This window comes from Lathyrus oleraceus, chromosome 5 (assembly GCF_024323335.1).
Source record: "Lathyrus oleraceus cultivar Zhongwan6 chromosome 5, CAAS_Psat_ZW6_1.0, whole genome shotgun sequence".
Taxonomy (NCBI): Eukaryota; Viridiplantae; Streptophyta; class Magnoliopsida; order Fabales; family Fabaceae; genus Lathyrus; species Lathyrus oleraceus.
Window position 1 is genome coordinate 1,530,309 of NC_066583.1, and position 10,952 is coordinate 1,541,260.

The 10,952-nt window shown below is 32.1% G+C and overlaps 2 protein-coding genes across 2 annotated transcripts; both read right to left on the minus strand.

Annotated features, from left to right (window-relative positions):
• Window positions 1-4,155: 4,155 nt before the first annotated feature.
• Window positions 4,156-8,480, minus strand: LOC127086961 (uncharacterized). The gene is made up of 12 exons (XM_051027783.1): window positions 8,461-8,480; window positions 6,505-7,789; window positions 6,295-6,408; window positions 6,169-6,201; window positions 5,753-5,924; window positions 5,471-5,649; window positions 5,198-5,334; window positions 5,019-5,114; window positions 4,847-4,916; window positions 4,687-4,764; window positions 4,485-4,590; window positions 4,156-4,383 (listed from the first exon to the last, which is right to left on the minus strand). Exons 1-12 carry the CDS (start codon window positions 8,478-8,480, stop codon window positions 4,304-4,306), a joined length of 2,370 nt encoding a protein of 789 aa, XP_050883740.1. The 3' UTR covers window positions 4,156-4,303.
• A 198-nt stretch (window positions 8,481-8,678) lies between these two features.
• On the minus strand, window positions 8,679-10,036 carry LOC127086448 (histone chaperone ASF1B). The gene is made up of 3 exons (XM_051027211.1): window positions 9,712-10,036; window positions 9,453-9,568; window positions 8,679-9,353 (listed from the first exon to the last, which is right to left on the minus strand). The coding sequence occupies exons 1-3, from the start codon at window positions 9,818-9,820 to the stop codon at window positions 8,991-8,993; spliced, it is 588 nt and encodes a 195-aa protein (XP_050883168.1). The 5' UTR covers window positions 9,821-10,036; the 3' UTR covers window positions 8,679-8,990.
• Between the last annotated feature and the right edge of the window lie 916 nt (window positions 10,037-10,952).

Genomic DNA, 10,952 nt, shown 5'->3' on the forward strand with positions numbered 1-10,952 from the left:
CCATTATTTTATTTTTTTTCTTATATGTCCCACATATCATTGTCATAAAGTATATGTACAGTGACGGCTCTCCCCACCTTCCTTTTTTTTCCTATAACAGTTGTGTTCAACTTCAATCGTGTCTAATACGGTACAAACTCAACCATATAAATGTATTTGTCAATTTCTATATAATTAATAAATGTATAATCAACTATTTTACCACTCGTAACGACTAGTATGTAGTATTTAACACTTGTGCTAAAAATCTCAAGTTATAAATAACTATCCCCCCTTAAGCCACCACCTAACATACATTTATATATGATTTTTTTCCTTTTCTTTTTCACAACATATGTATTTCTGAATGTACATCTTTATTAGAAAATATAATATAATATTTTTAAATAAAAAGTAATATTCTAAAGTACATAATATATTTAAAAACATTATATTTATAAAATATTAATGTGTAAGCATTTAGTTGAATATCTAAATCTATATTGAATTATTTTTTCATTTTTGTATAGGGGTCATGCAATTCAACTATTGATATTGATACGTTGTTTCTTACTAGGTGGATGAGTAGTTCTTAAATTTAGGTTTTTTACTAGGTCAAATATTGTTGTTTTTTTTGTTGATATAAATATTGTTTTGAAAACACAACTTTGTTGTCTGCATGTTTCAACCTAAAAATTGGAGGATTTCTAAAATACAATGAAATTACTATCAGATTTATTAAAATAGAAAAAAATAATAATAAAAGAAAAAACATATAAAATAGAAAAATAGTCCTTGAAATTAGATTTTAGATTCAAGAAGTCCACAAAATATATTATCATTATATAACATTCATTCGAAAACAACCATCTCTCAATAATTGTGTAAAATTATTATTAACTTTTAAAATATTTATATTCCCCATCTTATTAAATATAAATATAAATAAATAATATTACATTTTAAGAAAAAGGGAAAATAGTTTTCAATATTGTTTTTGATAAAATTGATGTGTTAGCTCCTATTATCTTTAACAGCGGTGAAAAATTCAAATTAAATGCAAATGAAAATCGAAAGTTATTGATTCAAAATAGTTATTGGATTGAATATTTTGATGTGTTTGATGATTTAAAATAAACAAAGATTATTGTTGTAATAAACATAAAGATGATTAGGAACATAGACCAAATGACACATTGTGGGATCTTTCAGTTAAATGGGGACTTGAGGGATTGGATGACTGCTATTTATGTCTTGAATTAATTAGATTAGAGAAAGAAATTTTGGAAAGACATTGACGAGCTCAACTGCAATCAAAAGGGTCTTTGGTTCTTAATGGGAGAATTCAACAATGTTTTGAAAGCTCAAGACAAGGTTGGGGGAATTCGGTAACTGAAAAGGAATATACCTGAGAAGAATGATAGTGTAACAACTCGTATAATATATATCTAGAATAATATCATACAAGTGTTAATTTTTGGTATTGACACAACATAAGAGCCTAATAGCAGTGTTATATACACATGTCCAAATTAAAAATACATTTATGATACATGTTATACAATAGTGCTTGAAAATAAAAACTAAGATATAAGTGTAATCTCTTCATTGCACACAATCAACAACGAAATATTACAATAGTTGAAACCTTTGAAACATCAACATACAACTTCCTGTATATCAAACCTGCAAACAACATCCGAAAAGCAACGATAATATTTTGGTGAGATAATAATCTCAATGAGTTCCCCTATCTTATGGTTTCACTCGGCTTTACAAGATTTCTAATCGATTTCCTAACTCAAGTCTTCAAAAGAGGATAAAGACTTAAACAACTAGGGTATTTTCGCATTGTATTGAAACATGTACGCTTGAGTTCAACAACTCAAAACAATTACTCCTTTCGTTTTTTATTATAAGTCTTTTTTGACTTTTCACACGTATTAATAAATATAATAATAGTGGTATAAAAAAAGAGAAATTATAAAGGGTTTTACAAAATTGTCATTCATTAATGGTATTGGAAAAACAAATTGTCATAATTGAAAAAAGAGAGAATAATAAATATTTAAGGATATAATAGAAAAAATAACATTAATGATTCATTGATATTATAAAACGACTTATATTGTGGTACAAAATATTTTTCCAAAGCGACTTATAATAAAAAACGGAGGTAGTATTATTCAGAAACCTACCAAGACATCTTTCCCCGGCCAACCCTACGTCTAGAATTATCGACACGGGTCATGGATTCTTGTATCATACTTCGACTTAAGTGTGGATTTCATATTCCAATTGATAACAATCAACTTCAAGAATCGTCGCTCCATATGGGACTCTAAACCCATTTCGAGCATTTTACTCGTATGAGACTCTAACCCACTTTGAGGTCCACGTCATCTATGTGACTCTAATCCAGTTGATTGAGCGAAGTATTAATGCATATATTCCAATTCTTATTTTTCATAAGCATCGAATTTTGGGACGGACATGACAATGGGGTTGTTTCTGAATACATGACTAGTTTGTTAAAAACAACGTGATTAACTGCTAATCACTAACCCTCACACAAACATCACGTTCCATACAAAATATATTATTTCACGATTTGATTTGTTGATAGTAATTATCCTTCCATGATACACACCGAGGTATCCTTGTGTCCGAATATCGTCAACTAAGTCTCTTATCCTAGTTTAAGTTATGTTACTAATTCATTCACCTAGGTATTATTAACCGAATTCCGTTATCAATTGGTGTGTTAATTATTTTGCATTTATTTTCACTAAGACAAATATGACATTATAGAAAAGCTTAGCATAATTTTTCTTAACAAATGAAGGCAACTCCAAGGATTTTTCACAAGTTTTACCAACATGTGTTTTCCTGAGATGTAACATTTACATTGGACATTCGAAATTTGAACACACCAATGGATTCAAATCTACCAAGATGTTTAGGGATGTTGTTTTTGTTTACGAATTATATAAGAGTTTATAAGACTTAATCATGCACAAGTCTATTGACTCGATTTAGATGACAATGGGCCATTGAATAGAGAATTGGTGTTATAATTTTAGGTATAGAAATTTCTTTTCAATATTTTAATTAATTTATTTAATTTATAAAAAATATTAATTAATAAATAAATTAAATATATTTGTGGTTCTCTTAAATATCTAAAAAAATTCAATATTGAAACATATTAGCAGCACTACACTAATAGTAATAGCTATCTTTTATATGTAAAATACCTTAGAAATTTAAAGAAACTTGAAAATGTTGAAGGCTGTGGAACTTGAAAAGACGTTATTCTTGAAAATGTTGAACGAGGTGGAACTTGAAAAGACGTTAATCTAATGGAAATTCTATGTCAATCTGTTTAAAAATAGCTATCTTTCGGGTAACAATTAGAAACAATACTCAGTAAAATATCCTGGAATGAATTTTCAGATCGTTCCATGAAATCCAAATAGTATCTGAAATGATGCTCTGAAGTGGTACCTCGTGGTGTGGATTTCAATTTATTCGTATGTTTCGTAGTAGTAGAAACAATAGTACTCGTACCTCGTGGTGTGGATTTCAAATTATGGTATCATGATGAAAATTGGTTATCTATGGTTCTATTAGATAATGATAATCTATTAACCCGGTTTAAAAAATATATATTCTTCGGGACAAAAATTATTTGTATTTGTTAAAATTTTCTATAAGTTGCTCACACATCCATGTGAATTCGGATTTTAAATTCGGACACATTTAATACACAACAAACTCTTTAAAACACACAAAATCAAAATTAATAGTTAAAAAATCTGAACTTTAGAATCAATATTTGTAAGTCATGGAGATTGAACTCGGGATACACTTCAACTCATCAGACATATGCTCAATTTAAATAGCACACAATTTAAAAACAATTTAAAAATACTTGCAGTTCAATAATCTTTACATCTTACACTTACATGGTCTCCCAATTAAATCATGTTTCATATCTATTTAAAAGATAAGTAAATTTGGCATAGATAAGTTTGTTAATTTTGATAAAGAAATGTGTGAAATATGCATAAAAAGAAAACAAGTAAAGAGCATTTTATATAAACCTATTGAACTACTTCACATCAATAAATTAACAAGTTTCCATATTATTGTTTTTTTTAACATATCATAATTTGTTATGGCAATCCAAACACATAAAATCAGAATATTTGGTGCAGTATATATGCATCATACATCTTATTTGACACTTGTTTCCAAAACACAAAATGTCTGTGTGTTTTTATTTACAAAGTGGATTGATATTCGAAACACGAAAGCGTAGTTAAACTCCAGCAATAAGTTGCATATGATCATTACTCTTAGACAAATTCTTGTACCAGCTCATGAACTTTGCTATGAATTCTGCAACATTAAATGAAAATTCCAGAAAATATGAAACAATGATATGATATTCATTTCACGCATTATTGATGCAATTCGTAAAAAAAACTAAAAAAGATTACCTTCAACTTTTAAGTAGTTCATTGCATTCTTTTTTGTTACTTCACTGCTCTTTTCATCAGATCCTCCTTGTTTGTTTTCAGTATAATGCTTCATTTCACTACCTTTCTGAAATGGAATAAAATCAACTCACACGGCTCGCTATATCAAACAGAAACAAAAAGCAAAAAACTTAAAATTAGACGAAACAGTTTGAGAGTTTACGGTGTACTCCTTGTCGAGTTTGGCAAACTCTGAGCACAGTGAATCGTCAACTAGACTTGTTAAGTGTGCAACCAAAGACTGCATGAACCAAGATAGCGTCTTAAAAATAAAAAATTGTCGTTAGAATTATAAAAAACACGCAGCTAGTAATATGTATTACCTTGTAAATAAAGTCAGGAGGAACATCGTGAATCATAAGACTTTGAAGCTTTCTTCGAATGGCGTACAACCTATAATTTTACAGTTATAAAAAAATTATGCATGAAACGTTGGTTATGTTATATGCGAAGCGTTCAAGAGATAGATAGAACAAGAAGGTGCTATTTACTTACTGTCTTGGACTCTGCTCGCTGATTATGTTTTTAGCAATATTCAAAATATCGTACTCCCATCCGGTTAAAATTAAATCATCGTCGTTAAGGGCATTCCTGCAAGCGAAATCATTTGTGTATATTGTTAGATGACAACAGAGTATTGTTAACATTGTGAATATCTGTAAATGATGACTCACTTGTGTCGGTAAGTGGCCTCCAATGAACGAATGGCTTGACGGAGATTGTTTTTGGACCTCAAAATTATCTTCTTGATTGACTCGCGTGATAACTTTATTCCTTCTTCTTGTACAATATATTCCAAAATCTTGACAATCTGTTTATTCAAAATCAAAGGGATAGGGAAAATATCAAAACTTCATCGGATATGAATATTAAGAAACAACAGAAATTGAACAGAGTTTGAAATTGTATGATAGTGGAAAGGTAAGTGATCGAAAATGCTGAGTGACCTGTTGAGTTGATGGTGATGAGAGACGGACAGTGGTGCAATGTGATTGGATTGGTTGTAGCCTTGATTCATCGGAGCAACAAAAGAACAGCTTATTACACCCTTTATACTTTTCTACCATCCACTTTATATACAACACCGATTCTAACGATAGCTTCTCCGCCTCGTACAAAATGATTGCTTTTGTTTGTTTGTTAAGATATATAATAAACAGTTAAACATATTAATTACTTGATCGGTCCATACAAAACAACAGTACCGGCTTTAGCATTAGAGTGCGTACCTTGACAGTTTTCGGGGCTACAAGGCAATGAGCTATTTATCACCTTACCATATGTTTCCTTGAATAGCTCAACAATCACATGTTTTTCATATCCCTTTGCTTCTGAGAGATTTACCTCAACATGATGGAGTGATTTCTGCACGCGCAGTTGGAGATTTTCGACCATTTCTCCCTATCCATGTCAAAGGCACACAATATTTAAAGACATTTCCTTTCATTATATCGTTAACAACTTATATGGTAACTTACCAATCCTAACTTGGGTAAATACTAAGGTTTATATCTCAATCAGCAAACTCCAGAAAAACATGAAAGAGCGGAGAGAAAAATTTGAAATATGTTTATAGCTCACAAGGTGACATAGCTAAGTAGCTCGAGTTACCAATAGTGGTAATGGTAGTAAAAGTAGGCATTACCTTCAAGCTGAAGTCTTTATATTCTTCTGTGACCTGATTCAGTAGCAAAGTAAAAACATCACTGTAGTTTTCTCTGTTATATAAATACGCTAAAAATAGTAGGATATGAGTGACGAATGAATATACCTGCACTCCGTCAGCACCAAATACCTCTCGAAGCATAGCTCGTATCATGGATCTCTTTCCTACATTCGGGGGTCCTTCGAATATAAAATGATTACAGCCACATCCCCCTTTTACCTACATAGGTAGCAATTATACAACAATTTTGATCTCTGTTGAAATCTTGTAATCAATAGAAAAAGAACGAAGCATCAAGCATCAGATTCTTCTCACCAATGCTTTCAACTCAAGTGCTCTAGCTTTGTTGCAGATGAAGTCTCCCAATTTCTTAGGCTGGTATTTGGTTGCCCACAGATACTCATACAGATTTCCTTCCTCAGCTGTGTGCTTCAACATGTGCTCACAAGGTAGTTCCAGTGCCACTGTTTGTTCAGAAACAGTCTTTTGACCACCCAACCAAAAGTCTCCAAGTTCCTCTTTCGAATCTGTTTTCTCATTCCTAGCTTGCGATTCGTCACTCTCTCTATATGGCTTCTCTTGTTCAATCACCAATTCCATCTCCTCCAAACCTAGATCTGTTTTGTCATCATTTTCTTGATGTAACAATACTTTCTCGGAATCTGATGTTACTCCCTCCCTCAAAGGCTTCCTAGTATGCTCTTCAACCAACAACACAGCATCTTCCAAAATTGTTTTCTCTAGAATTGTTTCCGATTCATTATTAACCCTCAAAGGCTTCTCACCTTCAATATTATCATCATCATCATCATCATCATCATCATCATCATCATCATCATCATCATCATCATCATCATCATCATCATCATCATCATCATCATCCATCTCCTCCAGAGTTGCTTGTGATGACGACTGATCATTAACCCTCAAAGGCTTCCCCTGGATACCGGGATGGATCAACACCATTGCCTCGTTTAAAGTTGCTTCCGGCTCTGTCACCATGAGTGATTGATCTTCTGGGCTTAAAAAGACAACAAAATCATGAGTTGATGGTTGAGTGGACGTGGTAGTGGAGGTGTTGAAATTGATGTTGAGGGAGTAGAGAGAGGAGGGGGAGGCAGGAACAGGAAGAGCAATAAGACCCCTATAGTATGGACTAGAGTCATGGTAACAAGAAAGAGATGAACTGTGATGAGGAATTGGATGAGGAGTAGCAGTCCAAGAAGTATCGACGACAAGAGAATAATCCGTAAGACCTTTGTAGTAAGGACTACTGATGGGGGATGATGAAAGGAGGAGAGGCCGGAGCGATGGCGAGACAGTGCTGTCGTGTTCGTAGTTTTCTTCATGAGAGGTGGGAGTGATAGCAAGAGATTGATCCGTGAGACCCTTGTAGTAGGGACTATTGGAAGAGAGGTGAGTTTGAGGAGTCAAGCCATATGAGTCAGCATCCTTCTTCATCCTCCATGATATCGATGACAACCACCAATGACCGGTGTTTTTCCTCCTCCGAGCTGATCGGGACATATTGTGGCGTGTGGGTGAGATCATGTGACGATCCCCAACAGATTGCTTCCGTGTAGGGCTAGGTATTTTCATCCTTTCTCAATCTCTATCTCTCTCTTCTTGCACCAATAAAATTACAGTACTTTACTTTTGCCGTTTCTAGTCGGAGTCTACAAGAAATTCCAATGCTGGGATAATGATATCCATGCAATGTAACAAAATATATAGTAAAGGTTCGTTGCTATCTATGTTATTGTCTTTCTTCCCACCACGACAACTCTGTTGTCTTTCCCTGCCAGACTTTGACTTCCATAAATGTCTTCTATTATTTTTCGATGCAATTCATGTCTTTTATTTTCTTTTTCATAATATAATAAAATGGTATACTTGCGTAATCATCAAAAGCAAAGAGGAAATAAAAAGTAACCAAAGCTATAGCGTCCTTTTCTTCCCGGTGTTAGTGAGAAATGGGTTCCTCGCTACTAATACAAGAATTATCTACAGTCTAATTCATCACTGAGAGAGAAATCCTAGCATACCCGTGAAGAATTGTAAAAATTGGTACAAGACTCTTGTTAGTTTGGTCTTGATGTTAAACAATTTTGCTACTAATACAATTTTGCTATCATGCATCTCAAGCCCAAAAAAACACATTTTTTGCTACTATCTGCCATATACAAGATTTGCGAGGATTGCTAGGTTGAGTCCAGATCAACTAGCATGAAATTGATAGCTTAAACCCTACAATATAAAATTCCGCCATACCGGCCACATTGCAGCACCATTATGGCAGAAAACCCCACAATATCAACCAATATTTACCACCATTGCAGTGAGTTCAAAAACCAAAAGATATTAACACAAAAATTCCATTTGCATGACGTTTTTGTTTTCATTTTATAACAAAAACTTGAAGATAGAAGAAAACAGAATAAGATCTAAATAAGCGATTTTAATAAGCTATCTTGAGAAGCTTCAAAAAATAAGCTAGAAATAACTCAGGCAAACTGAATATAAAAGCAAAAAATTACAGCACGGCTTCTTGGCTCATATAGTGAAACACAGGAACTTATGAAAATGGATTTGTATTGCAAAGCTTTGTCGACAGTAACTGGTTTTCACACACTACAATATCTTGAACCTAGTAATTCAAAGACTCCTCCTACTTCCAAAAGAACTCATGAATCATATCATCAACTTCATCCATAAGAGATTTCACAAAAAGTATCTTAATCCATACAGGTAATGTAAAGTCGGACATTGGAGAATTGAAAGGCCTGTATACCTACAAAATCCTAAGAATCCTCTTTTTTGTCCCCCTCATTTAGGGGCTCGCGTTCACCTATAGCCGGTGAATCTTCAACAGTTTCAGGTTGTTGCTCCGATGGAACAGGTTGCTCTTCGATTTCAGTGTTCTCAGGATGGAAATTGATCGGGAACTTCGTAACCCTAGGTTTATCAGATAAAATGTTCCTCTGAACCCTATCTGTCAAAACCTTCGTCGGAGGTTCCTCCCTCAGCTGCTCATCATCATAGTCATTGTTAACATAATAACCAACACGAATAAACTCTTGACCCAAATAAGAGCAGGTCAGTAGAAGCACAGTAACACCAATTATATCTTCTTCACGAATCTTCGTCGGGTCCGGTGGATCCGCCTGGTATCAAAACATAATTCATAGGTTCAAATCATAACAAATTCCAAGTTGCAACACAAAAAACAGGAAATTGAAAAGATTGGTATTGATAAAAGTTGCCTGTAAAACAAATCGATAGTTTCCAACATTGACAGGACCAACAAGAACACTCTCTAATAACTGGTCATAAGTCTCATCCTCAGCAGATCCAACGTAAATGAGCTTCCATTCCAAATCTATAGCATCATAGGTTAACAAAAGTCAGAAACAAAAAGTAAAATTAGGTCAAATTGTGCAGCAAGAAGATCTGAAATGAAAAACCCTAAAAGCATAGTTGAATTAGGTCAACAAGAAATGAAACCCTAAAAGAGAAGCATACCATCTTTGAGAGCGGCTAAACACTCGTAGGAAATCTCGAACTGAAAAGGAGCGAGAAAGGAAGCAGGATTATCGAGGACGGTGACGTTGGTGATGTTGACGGCGCTCATGGTTCTCCGATCTTTGAAAGGAAGAGGAGAAGAGAGTGTCAAGTGTTCAAAAAAAAGAGAGACTAGAGAAGGCAATGAAAGGTGTTGGCGGGAGGGAGGGAGTGAAGTTTTATTTTAAGAGAAAGACAGGTCAGAGGCCACTCCATTTTTCATTTATTACAACAATTGCACACTCTGCAACATCACAATTTCTATATTCCAGATTTGGTCCAAAAATCAAAATACATCAAATTTAGATATATACATTACTTCAATTTTTAAATATGGATTAAATCTTTTTCGAAAGGAATATCAGACTCACTGGGTGCAAGGAATTTGGGTTATCCACTTATTAGATCTTTTATATATATATATATATATATATATATATATATATATATATATATATATATATATATATATATATATATATATATATATATATATATATATATATATATATATATATATATATATATATATATAATATATATATATATATATATATATATATATATATTAGTTAATCAATTTTTCCCATAAAACTATATTACTATACTACTCGATAAAAAAAGACAAATTTTAAATTCATTAAGAAATATAATTAAATATATTTAATTTTTTTTATTTCATGCGAGAGAAATAACACAATTATTAATATATCCTCAATTAAATTATTTTTTATTAGTAATTAATACAAAGATATTTTTGAAATAAATACATTAAATAGAAAAATTATGAGATTTTTGCTTATAAATAAGATCGGAGGGAGTATGTTTTAACTTCAATAATTTTTTGAATAAATTCAATTTCAATGAACTTAAGATTTTTAATGAATTAATAACTTTTTCTCATCAAAACGTGAAATTTTAAAGAATTTTAATTTTTTAAAGTCGTTTAAATTAATTATATTTTGTTTTTTAGTACTTTAAAATAATCGATTATAGATTTTTTTTTTAAATTTCTTCTACAATATTTCTTTATTGTTAATCACAATTAAGAATGATGTGACGTGCCACGTGACAATTTAAGTTGATTAAGTGGAAATTTTTTTCAAAATAACCAATTTTTTTTTTAAAAATAAAAAATAATTAATTTTAAAAAAAAAATACTAAAATAACCAAGTTTGGTAGAGGATGCGTCAGATGAATTG

Coding starts and splice junctions, on each gene's coding strand:
- LOC127086961 (XM_051027783.1), bottom strand. CDS start 8,480: ATGGTGCTGCAATGTGGCCG. Junction 6,202..6,294: donor TTGGTGCTGACGGAGTGCAG/GTATATTCATTC, acceptor CTACTGAATCAG/GTCACAGAAGAATATAAAGA. Junction 4,384..4,484: donor GAACTACTTAAAAGTTGAAG/GTAATCTTTTTT, acceptor TTAATGTTGCAG/AATTCATAGCAAAGTTCATG.
- LOC127086448 (XM_051027211.1), bottom strand. CDS start 9,820: ATGAGCGCCGTCAACATCACCAACGTCACCGTCCTCGATAATCCTGCT. Junction 9,569..9,711: donor TTTAGCCGCTCTCAAAGATG/GTATGCTTCTCT, acceptor ATGATGCTATAG/ATTTGGAATGGAAGCTCATT. Junction 9,354..9,452: donor ACTATCGATTTGTTTTACAG/GCAACTTTTATC, acceptor TTTTGATACCAG/GCGGATCCACCGGACCCGAC.